The 17066-nt window shown below is 40.8% G+C and overlaps 1 protein-coding gene across 5 annotated transcripts in view; it reads right to left on the bottom strand.

Annotated features, from left to right (window-relative positions):
* Positions 1-9245, bottom strand: part of ZNF608 (zinc finger protein 608) — a 124078-nt gene extending 114833 nt beyond the window's left edge. For 3 of the 5 annotated variants that reach the window (XR_010114494.1, XM_055299063.2, XM_055299064.2), the window contains exons 1-2: positions 6589-7393; positions 4479-5569 (exon numbers count right to left, since the gene is read on the bottom strand). Coding sequence is in view for 3 of the 5 variants with exons in the window: in XM_055299063.2 (XP_055155038.1) it covers positions 4479-5384 (906 nt within the window). In the remaining 2 variants the exon portion in view is untranslated. Of the gene's footprint in view, positions 1-4478; positions 5570-6588; positions 7394-8948 lie in introns of those variants that run through there. The other 2 variants (XR_010114496.1, XM_055299069.2) reach the window with 1 other exon arrangement.
* Positions 9246-17066: the final 7821 nt, after the last annotated feature.

The raw sequence follows: 17066 nt of genomic DNA on the forward strand, positions 1-17066 counted from the left end.
ATGGCTGGGCTTCTGGAAATCTTTTAAATAAAAGTGGAACTGGTTAAAATAAATGTAGGAACATGTGTTTTCACAGTGTTGCTCATATTACTGCAATTTCAAGTTTCTATGAAGTACCAGGTGAACTTTTTTAAATTAAAAAAAATACACGCGCACACACAGACACCATCGAAATTGGAGCAAATCTCAGCCATTCAATCCCTCTTTTTCATGCTGAAAACGAAGAACAGATGGTACTTTCCATGTTGTTTGAATCTGGTTATTGAACACCTCTGTGGTTAGGGAGATTTCTGCTTAGCACTTTCGGCATACATTTCATTTACTAACTATAAAATGCTGCTTAGGAAAAATAAGTCTTTATAACAGTGTAATTAAAACCATCTTGCAGCCAAGCAATTTCACTTGAAGAGCATTCTTAACCTCATGACATTTGGACTATCAATCCCTCCCCCCACCGTTTTTTACAGACTATTTGCAAAGTTATTAAAAGTTGCAAAACATTATTTATCTCCTATAGGACAATATTGATCAGTTATGCATATTCCTTCTCTCTCCAGCAAAGCAAACGGATTTCACACACCAAAGTCAGAATTCAGTGATGGGTCTGATCACACAAATACCTAAGTTCCATGTGTTCTTGGGGAAAGGGCAGCCCCTCCCTACCTCAGAAAGCCCTGTCACCCTGTGAGGAGGCCTATAGAAAAGTAAGGCGCTGGATCAATGCTGATTTGAAGCCACCCTCAGTTACCAACGTTTTTAACAGCTAAATCTCTTATGTAGCTTTCAAAACAGTTTGCTGTCCGACAACAATGGACTCTGTTCTTTAATTATAGCAAGTGACCTTTCTGCCCTTTTATTTCACAGTAGATACACTACACTCTAGGCAGAATTCATATGGGACACTATATTTGAAAAAAAAAAAAAAAAGCATAATGTCCACAAAACTCATTAATCAAACTATGTTCTTAAACTGCTCACACTCACTTAGAAAATGTGCCAGAATTCCCTAGTGAAGTATAAAAAGGCCTCTACAAAATAATAAAATAAAATGAATGATATCCTTTATGGACAGGTCCATTTGTAGACACCACCTTTGTGACCAGGGCCATCTTAATGAAAGCAATATGATATTACAGAAATAATTCTCTTCCCTGAATAGGTATTGCGACACAACTATATGACCTCCTGTGCCTTTCATTTCTGTTCAAGTATCAGCCACTTATAGGATTTTTGAGTTTTTGTATATATTTTTGAATTTTCCAGAAATCAAATAAACCCATCAACTTTATATATAAACCGTTTATTTATAAAGCCCAGCTGAATGCCTCCCTATCTGATAAGTCAAAACTGTAACATGGCTAGGAGGATACATAAAGAAGAGCTTCAATACAAGGCTATTATGCTTCACAAGAAAGGAGGGTAAGGTGCAGAGGCAGGTTTTAACAACCAAAAGCCAACCCGTCAAATCTACTTATTCAGACATGTCACTGGTGGCTTAACCACAAAATGGGCTACAGAAATATAGCTCAAACATCTTAGAATTATGGCATGTTTTGATTTTGTTCACGTACTAAGGGAGTGGCGACTTTTACAACATACTTGTGGTTTCCACATAAAGGAGTAGAACACTCATTGATTTAATTAGGTTTCATAAGGTCCAATTTATCATGTTTTACATGACTTTGTGTAGTGAAGAAACAGAATACACAGACCAAAAATAGACATTTAAGCATGCTGTGAAAATTAACCGGTGACAGCAAGTCTTATGAATCTCCTGTGAACCTTCCAACCAGAAAAAAAAAAAAAAAATGCACACACACATACACTCCCCTTTGGTTTTCACATGTGGCCCCTCACTAGCCACATCTGATTGCTGAAAATTAATAATCTTCACTCTCCAGGCACTTACTCTTCACAAACTCAGATAATCAAGCCAGGCTGAAGGAAATTAAAACATTGTATAAAATGTCAAAAAACCTCAGTGTTGAAATATTTTTTCAGGTGAAGCTTCTGGTCCTACTAAATCTTTACTTTCTAAATAGGTATTCTCACATCAGTAGGAAGCATTTTCTAAATTGATGCCTAATTTGATGCAACCACTAGTTAGTGGAATTAGTTACTTTCCTGGGTGGCATTCATGCAAGGGAGTGCCATTTCTGTGTGCCAAGGATGAAAGCATTCTTAAGAGAAGTCGTTCTCAGGGTGAAGTGGGGGTGGGGAGGAAAGCCTTAAGGAATACTGCTTGAGGTCCTGAGCCAACGCCCAACTTGACAGAGAATGGCCAACACTACAGGATCCAAGCCCCTGGATCCATGCCTTTGAGGGGCCCCTGTGCCAACTCCAGTGGCTAAGATTGGTGGCACAGCTTCCTCTGGTATAGGATCAGAAGTGAATCTAAAATGCAATGTACTTTCTTCCCTCTCCCACCCCAGATCCACCATGACTTGTTTGCTCTTCATTTGTGTAATTCATATTTATCACATTTATGCTGCTCTAACTGAAGATGAGTTGCATGTATATGAATAATTTAATTCTTCCATTCTTCACCCAGTTTCCCCTGTGACTGGAAAGTGAAAAGAACACAAAAACTGGAGAAACGACACCACGCTGTAATCTCAGTTGCCATGACAGCAGCCTTTGAGATACTGAAATGTTCCGATTGCCAGCTAAACAAAATTGTTGAATGTGAACATTTGGCTGGAAGATTAAAAGGCTAAGGGGAATGCAAAAGGGCAGTACCTCCCACATTCCAAGCAGCCAGTGAATCCAATCAAATGGCTCTGACTCCTTAACCACAGCCATTGTGAGCACTGGATTAGGGCAATTCATCTAGATAGTTAAAGCAGATTAGAACTGCAATTTGAAGACTATTGGCAACAAAAGTAAATGCCCTACTGTACTAAGTAATAAGAAGATTGCAGAACACCTTTTAGCAGAAATAATGTGAAACTACACATTTAAACATAAGAATCAAAACCTGGAATTTTAAAAAATTCATTTATATTCATCAATGTACCTGACCAAAAGGATATGAATTTATAAGCGTTCAGAGGCTTTTTGCAAATTTGGCATTATCTGCACCTCAATGTGCCTCTATCAACTTTTAAAAATCCAAACTTTACTCCTATACTCCAACTTAAATCCTGAACACAAAAACAAGAATATAAAAGTTTAAGTAGCAGTGAACCATTTTACACAGAAATAATTCTCCAAAGACATATTATCACCACTTACAATCCCAACCGCCAACTAAAGCAAAAAAAAAAAAATCAAAATTATTTAATAAGCATGTTCCCCAACAACCATGCCACAACACACATGACAGAAATCTTGCTTCTGCAAGGCACAACCTGTAGAATTAATATGAAGATTAATTTCAAAGAAATATCACACACATACCCCTAACTCCTTCCCAACCTGCCTAGTGGACAGAACACCTTCTGTTCCCAAACATTAGTCAGTGTGGTCTATCACTAAGCAGCAAAACATGGGGCGGGTGTCAGGGTGGGCAGTTCTTCCAAAGCAGTGTCTTAACTATAGACTTGTACAAAGATGGGAGGAAGGGTCCAAATGGTCTAAATCAACCATCCACACTGTTTAAATGCAGCACATAATTCTATATTCCAATTCACTCAGCCATCTACATCCCCTTTGGCTACATTTTCACATTTCACCAGTATCAGTCCAAGTCTGTTTAATTCTTCTTAGCAGCTGTCCAGCCCCCCAGTCAAGCTAGGTATCCAAGTGGTAACACTCTTAAACCTCTAGCTAAGAACTGGGTGAGGGAACAAGAGCAGAGTGCTAACAGCCACCAAAACCATCGAGTTTTTCTGCAGTTATGAAACCAGTGACCCAACACATCCAGCTTGGGGTTTAATTCAGGATCAATAACAAGAACTCATTCAGGGATATCCTTTCACAGTACTATTTTGGAGACAGTAAGAAAAAAAAAAAAGGGATGAGGTCTGTAGAATGTAAATTAGAATCTTCGACATTGCTCCCCAGGGAGGGAACTTGAACCTTGCACCTAAGGACACATTACCAGCAATACTAGGATGAATAAATTAAAATAGAAAACTGTTCCCCTTAAGGAAGAAACCAGGACAAGAGTCAAGAGGGTGCATGAGCAGGTTTTCTATTAAAAGCACACGGCAACCTGCTGACTAGTGAAGAACCGATCTACAGGGCAAAAGGTACTTAGAACACTCAGGCCCTCCCACCTGGAAACCCAAACACTAGCATCACAAGCAGCAGCAGCAGCAGCAGCAGCAGCAAGGACAGCAGAAGCAAGAGCCAAACACTGCACCCAAGTAGGTTCCCCCATATCAAATTTTGATATAAAGGATGCATATCATAGAAATCTCACAAAGAACCAGAAAGCACAAAGAAGTGTAAGGCACACAGAGGCACACCCCCACACACCCACACAAATGCACACAGAGGAGAGTAGGACATCTAGGAAGGCGACTTTATCCTACCTTCTCAGTTTTCAGTTTCTTGATTCGCCTGTGGCTCTCCTCCTCCTCCTCTTCCTTCTTTACCAACATAGAGTTTCCCATGAGCCCTGAATCCGGGGCACTTTTGCTAACTTCCCCTGCAGCGGCGACGCTGCCACTCCCAGTGCCCCCGCAGTGGAAGGGGCTCGCGCCACCTCCATTGCTCTTGGCCCCAAAGCCATAGAGGTGCCCCCCGGAAGGGGCCTGGCTGCCACTGCCATTCTGGTGGCCCTGAAGCAGGTCGTGCTTGTCCTTCCTGGATTTCCCCGTATCCTTATCCCGCTTGGCGCCTCGGCTGCTCTGGCTTTTACCTGGCTTCTCCTCTTTGCTTTTCCCACAGGAGCCTGCCCCCGCGGTGGCGGCAGAGGTGCTGGTGCTGGTACTATTGCTGTTTGGGTTGCCGCTGCCGCCGCTGCTCACACTTTGACCCAGCGCTGAATTCATGCCAGTTGCCTCTCCAGGGCGCCCTTGGACTTCCTGCCTCTTGCCAGTGCTGCTGATCTCGGGAATCCCATACAAGGCAGCAGAAGGCAGAGATTTATTAGCATCCTTAGAAGTTTTACTCCTTTTCACTTTTGATTTGCTGGTCTCTTTGTGTGAATTCCCCTGGGGAGCAGAGGCCTGAACAGAAGCAAATTTTAGGCCATCAGCTAAGGCTGCGGTAGCACCAGCCCCACTGGAGGCCGGACCTCCACAATCCTTGGAGTTGCTGCTACTAGTGGTGTTGGTGGAATTATTCATCTCAAATTTCTGTCTGTCCTTCTCCAAATCAGCGTCCAAATCAATTATTAAATTTCCAACCCCGATTTCCCAATCATCGCCACTGTCATAAGTATCAACTGTATTTGGATCCACACCTTTTCCTGCAGTAGAAATGTTCACTGACATCCTGAAGATGAGCTCTCTAGAATAAAAATCCGATGAACTTTCCTTTGGAGATGAGGGGACATTCGTTTATCTCCGCTGGGTTTTCTCTCAAAGAAAAAAAAAAAATCTTCTAATCTTCCTCTTCTTTTTCCTGCCCCACGAATGTGTCCAGGGATTTTACACCCTCAGTCCAGGTCCACCTTTTCCTGTGAAGGGGGGAAAAGTCGAATATTTCTTGTCTGGGTGTTACCAGAATAAAAAACGATTAGTATTGGGGAATCAGCAAAGGGGACAGGGAAGGATGGAGGGTACGGTGGCTCATGTATTGTCCTCACAGTCCAGTATCAGGTTTAAAGGAAAATAACCAAACCCGAAAAATAAACCTATGACAGTAAGCATCTTACGGTAGCTAAAAAGAAAATCCCTTTATCAACAACACAAGGATAATCACCTTTTTAAAAGCATTAAATTATCTTAAGGATCTGATTCAAGTCCAGAAAGGTTTTTGTGTTCTTTTTTAAAGTTTAGGATTTCAGTCTGGCACATGTGGTAGGTATCTCAATCCCAGAAACAGCCTGAACACTCAGACAAGAAGGAAGAACACAGCTTTAAACATCCCTAAACATGTCCTAGATCTTGCAATTTAGAAGACCAGACCCTGAAGTTCTGAGGCTAGTTTTCAGAATAGAATGTTGCTAAATTTTCCTTATTTCTAATTTTAGGTTTCAGTACTTCTTTTTACAAATTGTCTGGGCAATCTGGTTTTTGTTCCTAGTAAGGAACAGAAAAAACAACCAATAACTGCCCCCAACACACACACATACCTCCCTCCTATCCTTTTTTCCCCAACAGCTTATACAATTTCTTTTTTGAAATATGCATGCCTTTTAAGAGCATTTCTCTCTAGAAAAGACAGTGTTATATAAAAAGTTAAATATCTGCCTTTTGAGAAAAAAATACATTTAAACAATTCTACCGTATGCCTAGGTCACAGAATTGCTCACTCTGTTAAATATGGTGCTACTGACTGTACAGAAAACTGATTAAGACATACACTTTAAGTGATCTGCGCCAAGGTGGCCTCAATGACCGCAAATGAGTGTGTGTTTGACAAAGAGCAGTTAAAACGGTTTTTAAAGGGATCAGCCCCTTTTTAACAGTTGATTGTCAAGAAAAAAATAAATATACATACACACACACATACACACACACAGACATTGCTTACCTTTTAATCCTTTATCATTTTTTAATTAGGCCAGCAAATCAAAATGCCTTTCCCACTCCACTCGGCAAACAAGCCTGTGCCTCATTTTACTTAAACACCAAATGATCAAGAAGGAAGAAACCAAATAACACATCTCAGCCAGAATAATCACTCGATAACATTATTCCACCTCCCCACCCCCCTTTTGGCAAACGAATCAGTCCTTTTCTCCTTAAAAAAAAAATGTGTCACTGTACAGCTGGAAAATAATGTTTCACATTCACAACAGAAGCACCAAAGGTTTTTTTTTCCTCTTAACAAGCATCGAGAATAATAGTTTTTTAAAAAACAGAGAGTTTAGAGAAAAAAGTTTTCCCAACTTCTCATTCCGCCTTCAGTTCCAGACTTCAGAGTCACCGTGATCAGTAATGATCCCAAGTAGCAAACCTACAGGCGTCCGCTAGTAACGAGACAGAATGTGCTAACATCGGGATAAATTAGTGAAAGGGAAGAAAGAATAAGAAGAAAGGACTGAAAATCTGGGCTGGATTCCGCCTGTTAGTCGGGAAGTGGCATTTTTCCGCCCGTCCTGACAGATTTGATTTCTTGAACTAACTTAAGAGAAAAGGAGGGGAGGGAGTAGAGGGAGGAGGAGGAGGAGGAGGAGGAGGAAGAGGAGGAGGAAGAAAGGGTGCGATGAGAAACTGGGCAAGAGGAGAAAAAGAAAGGTGTGGAGGAGGAGGGAGCAGATGATTCAGTGAGCTGATAAACCAGTTATAACAGCATTCGCTCGGGGCGGGGGGCGTGGGGCGGTGGGGTGGGGAAAATAACGGCGTTTAAAATGGGCTCAGTCTTCGAAACCTAAAGGATGTGATGTTTTCCTGTCTTAAGTTGTTTTAAGAAAAAGGAACTGAGTTCCTAGTATAGCTCCCGAGGGGCGTGGAATCCTCTGTCGCTCAGGTCAGTCAGTCATGTGGTAATTCGATAATTAGAGTCAAAAAAAGGTTTTTGTTTTCTTTTTTTTTTTTAAGGCGACCTTTTTCGGGAGTTTTTCCGTCTTATACTCGCAGCAAACGGTGTGTCTCCCTTGTATTTATTTTTTCTCTCCTCCTCCTCCCTTCGCCCACCCCCTCCTGTGTTTAGTCAGATGGCCCCGGAGCTTGGCTTAGTATTTTTAATTAGCTGGCGTTTGGAAGCTGAAAGCAGTAATGAATTGTTGATGGATTGGAAGTGGAGAGTCGCTTTGCTGGAAATGTCGGGGCTGGGAGAGGGGGATGGGCGAGTTAGTAACAACCAACCATCTAAAAGGAGCGATTTTGTTACAGTGCAAGCCTTTCACATCACGTGAGGATCAAGGGCTCAATTGGTTGTCGTGAGAACAAAAATGGTGACAAGCGTATCAAGAAAATACTGATCTGGTCTTTAAAAAAAAAAATGCTGAAGGTCTCTCCCCTCCCCCTGCACATACTCCCCCAACCTCCTCCGCCCGCCTCCCCGCAGTGGGAGAAGCTACAAGTTATGAATGTGAAACATTTCTCGGAGATCTAGGATCTCCGAAGTTCGGAAGGAGTGAAATGTAATGAGCACAAGAGCAAAGCAGATGTTTTAAAGAAACACTTTATAAACCTTTCCTCAACTTATCTCCAATTTGTCGGCTTTCCCAAGGGGCCAGGGACGGGGACGCCTGGGGGAGGGAGAAGGGTATCTCCGAGCTACTTGGATTTTAGGGACCCCCACTTCATGTATTAAACAAAGAAAAACCTTTTGCTTGCTCCCCAGCCTGGTCCTGTAATAAACACACTATTGTTACTATTTGTGGGTTTGTTTGGGTTGGGTGGGGCTTTTATTTTTTCTCTTAATGGTATTCTTGTTGCTTGCTTTTTTAAGGAGATGGCGAATGGTAATTATAACCATTACATGTAATGAGTGACTATTTCCCTGTTTAATATTAAATTATCGGGCACTGGGATCTGACAAGAGACAGAAATCAGCTTGTTCTGCCCTTGCCCCCATTTTCCTGGATCGCTTTGGGAGGGGGGTCTGCCCAGCTAGGACAGAAGAGGGAGGGAGTAAGGTGAGCTAGAGAATTGACACTGCAGACCAGGATACGTAACTGTGTCACTTTTATTCTCCTTTGGGTTAGAGCCCAAAAGCTAATTTCCTCTAAGTTACCCCGAGTGCCCAGTCAAGCTTAATTTGTGTGAAGTTACAAATGCTTCACCCTCCACTGAATAAAATTCACCTTTCTTGGGTTGTTGTTCTAAATGCAAAAGCCAAACCCTGTAACTAGTTCCTCATTTCTATGCATAAAACTCGCACATTCCCCTGCATGAAGTCCCCGCTAAGTGCTATATAGAGACACACCACGCAACCGTACTTACGGTCTGTATTGGATCGAGTTGACCTTTTCCTTCTAACTGCATTGAATGTGTTTGGTTGCAGCCGCTTTATTTTGGAAATTATAATCTCTTCAACAAATTTATTATTAAAGAAGATGGACCATCAAATGTCACAGACCGTCCTGTGTATTTTTATAAAAGCAAAAATTAAAATTTAAAAAAAGCAAAACAAAAATTCCCCTGGTGCACACACACAACAAGCTTGTTCTGCAACACTAAATCAGGAATGAAACACAACACACACACAGGGGGAGTGGAGCAAAAGAAGCTCTCAGCCTCTATACCTGAAAGGGACTTTTCTTTGTTCCCAGTGCCCTTTCGCATCGGGCCAATCAGAGAGCAGCTTTTATGAAACTGGGCTCTCTCATTGGCTAGCTGCTTTCTCTTGGCTACTGTAGGGGGTTGAGATATACACACGTATAAAACACACACTGAGAGCGGGTGGGGGTGCTGTGGGGGGTGGTTGTGGAGACAAAGCGTTTTATTTTCCAACCAGATTGGGGTTGAGGAACCTCCCGCAGTAAGAAGGGAAAAAAATGGTGCGCCCGTTTCAATTACTACATCATTCACATAAAACACTTATTTATTAAAACAAATCTCAAACAGGCTGCGAGGAGAGGATGTCGGTAAATACAAGTTTGATTGTGTTATCTTGGGGGAAATAATGTATGTGATCGCTCGGTGGCAGAGAGAAGCCAAATGAGCCACTAGCGCGTAGCGAGGAGAAAAGGGAGGCTGGCTGTGTGGAAATGACTGCGAGCATTTTGCCCGCTTCCCTTCCTTGTTCCAAGAACTCCGCAGCCCAACTCCCAAGACTGATTTTCTGTATTGCAGCTTCTGGCTTTCAACCCTCCCCCCCCACCACTTTGCCCTTCCTGCAATTTTTTTTTTCTTCCTTGTGTCTCTCTTTTTACTCGCTGATTAAATAAGAAAAATCGATCTGCGGGTAAAGGCGATGGTGGGGAAACAAGTAACCCTTTTGTTTCCAGGGCTCTGGTCTACAGGCACTGAAGTGTGAAAGCAGGCGACCATTTAACCAACACTATGTGAATGGTTCTTCCCTGGAATTAGTAACAAATCTTTTCCACCTGGTGTTATGTGACTCCAAAAAAGAAAAACTTAATATTAAAATAGGGCCCCAGCTAACCATAGTAACACCTCGGGCCAGCCTCATCTTTTAAAAAATCGACTTATGCAAGTTAAATGTACTAGGAAGATTAACTGTTAAACAGTCCCAGTACACATATTTAAGCTGTGGAATGGTCAGAATTCCTCTTCCTCCAAATCTTTAACCTACTGGTGTGGGGGAGGGGGGGCGTCATGAATCCTCTGAATGCTACATCTACAATCCACAAACACAGAAACATTTTAGAATTTAGTGTAGGACAAATGCCAGCAACCAAGTTAATGAGACTCAGCTCATAGGATAAGAGAGATTAATATGAAATAACAAGTTTAGCATTTTACTATAACAGCTAACATATTTAAGCTAATGTATTTACATATATTAAACCTTTAGAGTACATTTAATTTTTAATTTTTTATTCTTACCTTCATTATTTTTAGAAGCTACAATGTGGACATTTGAAAGTCAAAGGGTACTGTAAACTGAAAGCATCATGATCCCAAGTTTTAAAGATCCAGTACTACTGGCATTGTAATTTCCACGTGACAATTGCAATTTAAGATTGTGTCTTAACTGAGTCATATGGACACATAAAGTGAATGAGTGCTAGCAGAAGACAGCTTCTGATGTAAATATTCAGTGATGACTTCGTGGATCAATAAAAATATTTATGTCACATATTTTAAATAATGGCTATTGACTCATGTGTGAGCTTTCAGTATATTTAGTCCATAAAAAAATGCCAATTAGCTGTTTCACTACCATAAATGAATGAGATTTGAGGCTGCAAATAGTAATAAACAGCAGTTTCCACCCTTTATTGAGATATATAAACCAGAGGAATGCAATCTGTAACAGTCCTTAGCTCTCCCTAAGTCAATTTGTATTCAAATCAAAGCTGTACTTTAACAAATAAAATGGGCAAATTAGGGATCTTATATCTACCTAGCCTCCATTTTAGCTTTGAGATTTGTTTTATATTTTTGAATATACAGATTTTACATTTGTGTATGCCCCATTGATAAGAATACAGCACCATACTGTTTTTTAACTTTTCTTCTTCTAAAAGAGTGATTTCTCAAAGGACCAGATCACTCTTGGGCACTTCCTGTGTCCCTGGGGTGTCATCTACATCTCAGCCTTTAGAAGCCCATGCCTACCCCATATGTTATATTACTTTGGAAAATCAATAGGTAGTTCTTAAAAGAATGGGACATTCAAAAATGAGACCTAGTGAAGCTGGAGAAGATTGGAGTTCTTCCAATACAAAACAAATTACAGCGTCTGCAGCACAGATGAAGTCTAACTAAAACCAAGGTTTAGGGTTCGTAATAATGAAATAATCTAATCTAACCCTAACTTCAACACTTAAACCCAAACCTTAAACCTTTCTGAGAAACCATACTGGCCCAAGATGAAAGCTTAGGCCCGACTCAACCACATATTTAACCCAAACCATTTTGATAAATTAAAGTATTTCCTTCCATTCCAACATCTCCACACTCCATTTACACCCCACCCCCCACCTCCCTCCTCCCAGGTTCTTCCAGGAGACTTTTGAATAAACCAGTGTTGTCAGACTGGCTTTTCTTGTGTTTGTTTTGTTTGACAAAGGGGCCAATCAAAAGGCATCAGAGGACCATCAGCTAATTGATGACTGAAACTAAGACAATTAACTACCAGCTTTGAGAATCAGAGCTACTCCTCTCACAAAATTGGGAAGTTTTCTGTATTTATAGAGGTGAAAATGTTGTCTTAATCTCTCGTCAAGGTAACTAGGAACCTATTTGTCGCCATTCTAATATCCACATGCATATACTTCATAATATCAATACACTACTGTATAATATGCGCACTATATAATTTTACACCTTAGTGTCAGAGATGTGGTAGAAAGGAGATGTCTGGAAATGAGTATTTGGAACAGAGGAGTGGAAGGAGCATGAGGATAGTGTAAAAGGGGCATTTAAAAAGTATCATCCAGTTCTCTGGGAGGCCGAGGTGGGCGGATCACCTGAGGTCGGGAGTTCGAGACTCGCCTGACCAACATGGAGAAACCTCCATCTCTACTAAAAATACAAAATTAGCCAGGCGTGGTGGCAGTCGCCTGTAATCCCAGCTACTCGGGAGGCTGAGGCAGGAGAATTGCTTGAACCTAGGAGGCGGAGGTTGCAGCAAGCTGAGATCGTGCCATTGCACTGCAGCCTGGGCAACAAGAGCAAAACTCCGTTTCAAAACAAAAACAAAAACAAAACAAAAAAACATATCATCCCCCTCTGACAACCTCCACTACTCCCTCCTTGGATCTCAAGATCAACTCTGCCCCTGCTTGTACTACATCATTGTTAAGGTCATCAAAAGGTCCCTTTCCTCCTTTTTTAAGACAGACGATCTCAATGCTGAGGAGGCCAGGGGCTTCTAGCAGTAACACAGGAAAACATGGTGATCTTTCTTTGGTGCCTGTTTCCTCTGATTTATGGTATATTATTAGAGATCAAAGATTATTTCTTGGGCTAGGCCCGGTGACTCATGCTTGTAATCCCAGCACTTTGGGAGGCTGAGGCTGGAGGATTGCTTGAAACCAAGAATTCAAGACCAGCCTGCTCAGCATAGCGAGACCCTGTCTCTATAAAGTCTTTTTTCTTTTTTTTGTTTTTTTTTTGAGTCAGAGTCTCACTCTGTCGCCCAGGCTGGAATGCTGTAGCGCCATCTCAGCTCACTACAACCTCCACTTCCCGGGTTCAAGCGATTCTCCTGCCTCAGCCTCCTGAGTACATGAGATTACAGGTGTGCGCCACCACGCTTGGCTAATTTTTGTATTTTAGTAGAGACGGGGTTTCGCCATGTTGGTCAGGCTGATCTCGAATTCCTGACCTCATGATCCTCCCGCCTCAGCCACCCAAAGTGCTGGGATTACAGGTGTGAGGCACCGTGCTCGGCTACAAAATTTTTTTAAAAAGTTAGCCAGGCGTGGTGGCACATGCCTATGTCCTAGCTACTCTGGAGGCTGAGGTGGGAGGCTCATTAATGGCCAGGAGTTGGAGGCTGCAGTAAGCTATGATCATACCACTATACTCCAGCCTGGGCAACAGAATGAGAACATGTCTAAATATATATCTATTTCTCCAGTTTTTGTGTATTTGTAAGGGAGTCTATTCCTAGGCCTACCTTTTCTATGTTTATGCCAACATTGACACTTGAGATCTACTCCGGATCAAGGGAAAAAGTGGAAAACAACGTTATAAAAAATAAAACCTACATGGAAATGGGATTAATTTATAGGAAAAGGAACTTAATTTAGACATAATGAGAAACTTACTGGCTATCCCAGAGGATTATGGAGAAAGATTCTTATCTCTCTGGGTTTGCTTGTCAACAGGACGGCCTCAGGCAATGGGCAGGTGTCCTGCCCTGGTTTCTAGGGAATATAGTGGATGACTTATTAAATACCCACACAAACACAAGAAGGTCTTTGCTTTTTTTCCCTACAGGTAACATCCTGACTTGCTAAAGCTCCTCTAGAAAAAACACTGTCTCTACTTTTTCACACCTGCATGCTAAATCCAATTTAAGTTTCTGGGTAGTACTTTAAACAATATCCATTTCCCAGGCTGGATGTGGTGACTCATGCATGTAATCTCAACACTTTTAGAGGCTGGGGTGAGAAGATGCCTTGAGCCCAGAAGTGCAAGTCCAGCCTGGGCAACATAGGGTGACCCCGTCTCTACCTAAAATCAAAAAATCTAGTCAGGCAAGGTGGTCTATAATGCCAGCTACTCAGGAGGCTGAGGCAGAAGGATCACCTGAGCCCAGGAGGTCGAGGCTGCAGTGAGCCATAATCACGCCACTGCACTCTAGCCTGGGCAACAGAGCCGGACCCTGTCTTTAAAAAAAACCAAAAATATCAATTTCTGGATAACTGTTGCCAAAAAGAGATGAGCAGTGTTGTTCTTGGTCAAACATTTGACGTTTTGCATTATCCTGAAATATCACTGGAACAAGACAAAGCACCAAGAGCCTTGTCTACTGTGGAAAGAAGGGCCCCTGCACACCATAACATTTCAGGTCCTTTTGGGGAGCATGAAGAGTCTCAGAGAAGAAAAACATCAACAGTGTTCTCCCTGCCATGAAAGACTGTGGGACATTTCCAATATACATTTTGTAAATATGGCTATTTACACACGTCATATAACTCTGCTATGTTAACTTTTCAAGATATTTCTAATAATGCCCTATTAATTCACCTTCAGCTTAAATTCCTTAGAGTATAACAAAAAGACCCTCCATCCAAGGGAGGGAAAATAATGACTGTCTTGACATGTCTTTACAATACAGTTTTCCTTAAACAAGTTGCCATGATATAAAGCAAATATTACATGAATTTATTTAAGACTACAATGCATTTAATTAGTAAAGCAATATAAAGTTGAAGAACTTTATATACTTATAAACCCTCTATGTTTATGTAATTCCTCATACAGTCTCTAATCCTCCATCTTAAAATAATCAAAAAGAAAAAGCAACAAATTGTCATTTTTATGCCTCGCAGCTCTAGAGAACCTAGCAAAATATGGCAAAACAATGTAATATTTAAAGGAAAACATTTGTATACTGCTCGCATTAAGAGAAGTGCAATGTAGGTCAGTGTTAAGTATCTGAAATTGTACCTCCGCTTGGCTCAGGTTTTTGTGGTGTGCTGTGTGCAGCTATATCTAAGTGGGTCCCCAAGCAAGGTCTGAGGATCAGTTAGCAAAGTAAGGCTATTTACATGTCATGTAATGAAACCATTTCTGGAAAAGGATTTTTCTTTTATGCCAGTGGAGACTGGCTGCATAAAGAAGATCAAAACACAAGCTACATTAAAAAAAAAAAAAAAAAGAACTACTTATTGGAGATTTCTGTTGCTGGTTTTATTACAATATGTATTTTACAGATTTAGGTAATAGCCCTGATTTTTCAAATCGACCTCTGTTTAGACACGTTTCACTTTGGGCTGTTTCTTGTCTGTAAAATTACAGTCATTTGCACGTTATTACAGTGAGTAGGAGACAGATTGTATTTAGCATTGGGTGGGGGAAGGGTTATTATGGGAAGTGATCTGCTAAGGTCAGCACATAATTTCAGCCTGAAGAAAATTGCTTCTGAATGGCTGGTCTGTTAGCTAGCCAAGGAATAGTCACTGGGAGAGACTGCAAAATACTTCTGCTTAATTTGCATTATAGAGTTATTCTCATTTCCAGATAGATGGACTGTAGATACAATGTTTGTAAAACTAAATTTAAAAACTTGCAGGTGAAATGTTGTCACTGCTCTATTTGAGTTCAAAACAATTAAAACAAAATGCAATACGATCAAGCACAGGAAGATCAAGAGGCAGCAGGATCCAGCCATTACTTCCACTCCATCTTTCTCCTTTGCCTCCATTTCTCTGCTTCCTCTTTTGTCATTTTCAAAATCCCTATGACTTAATGACAGTAGATTTTTACATATGTGTAAAAATTGAGAGCAATACCAAACACATTGATAAATGTATCTCCAACTTTCACACATATATGACTGCAGGAAAATAAAATGTCTAAATTAGCTTCTTTTTGGAGATTGGCAGAATTCCCTCAAGTGTGAAAGCATTAAATATACTTTTGATGCTAGAATTTAAGGATTTTTCACATTTTATAAAAATATATTCTATTCGTGCACATTTTCTAAAGCTGACAGAAGAATAAGGCAGTGATACCTATCAGAAACAGTAACCCCTGCCTAATTTTATGATTTAAATCCAACCCTTATGCATCACCTAGGAAGTCTTAACATATTTGATTAGATGAAATCAGGAGACCAAAGTTTATTTTAAAGAAGAATAAAAGAGTTCCATTATACTCGGCTCCTTTGGCTGTTGAATATCACTTTTGTTGTGAACAACTGTGCCTCTTTTGTTTTCAAAACAAGCTTTCCTAAAGAATGAATCACTACAATCATTTGGAGAATATGCAATAAACAACAGAAAGCCAGAAAGTTGTTTTGCTATTTTCTCAGCAGAGCCTTTCCTCCCCTTCCTCACAGCTCAGCGGAGCCTCCAGTCCACCAGCCAATCATCATTATGGAAATGTGGTTCTCAGTCCCCTGATTGGCTGACTTCTGGTCCAGGATGTTTAAGGTTTCTACAGCTCAACACATGCATTGCCTGCCAGACTGCTCTGTGGACCTTTTTCTACTATGAATATTTTAATCATCTTTTATTTTCCTTTCTTTTCTTTTCTGTCCTTCTGTCTTCTTTTTTAAGATTCTTAAAATCATTTAAGGAAGCACCTTGTATTTTCTTGCAAACACCTTTAAAATGTAATGATCTGTTAAGAATAGAGTTGAGTATGCGAGAACATGTTTTCTAACCATATTTTAATGTTTTCTGTCTATTTGGGTTTTAATGGTGTGTCTTTGGATTTTAGAGGAGTCCCATGAAAGTTAAATGAACAATCATATGCTTTAATTTTTATAATTCTAAACATAATGTCTCCCAAAAAGAATTTTCTTGAGATTTTTACAATTCAAAACATTAAATTAAAAAACCTTTAATACTGAAAAATAATCTTTCAGGCAAAGGAGACAGTGTATTTTTTCATAATTAAAACGTTGCCTTTTATTTGTAATTTTAAAAGATGTTTTAAACATTAACACTCTCGGCCGGGTGCTGTGGTGTACGCCTGTAATCCCAGCAGTTTGGGAGGCCGAGGCAGGTGGATAGCTTGGGGTTAGGTGTTCCAGACCAGCCTGGCCAAAATGGTGAAACCCCGTCTCTCCTAAAAATACAAAAATTAGCCAGGCATTGTGGCAGGTGCCTGTAATCCCAGCTACTCAGGAGGCTGAGGCAGGGGAATTGCTTGAACCTGGGAGGCAGAGGTTTCAGTGAGCCAAGATCACACCACTGCACTCCAGCACTCCAGTCTGGACAACAAAGCGAGACTCTGTCTCAAAAAAAA

This window comes from Symphalangus syndactylus, chromosome 11, assembly GCF_028878055.3.
Source record: "Symphalangus syndactylus isolate Jambi chromosome 11, NHGRI_mSymSyn1-v2.1_pri, whole genome shotgun sequence".
Lineage (NCBI taxonomy): Eukaryota > Metazoa > Chordata > Mammalia > Primates > Hylobatidae > Symphalangus > Symphalangus syndactylus.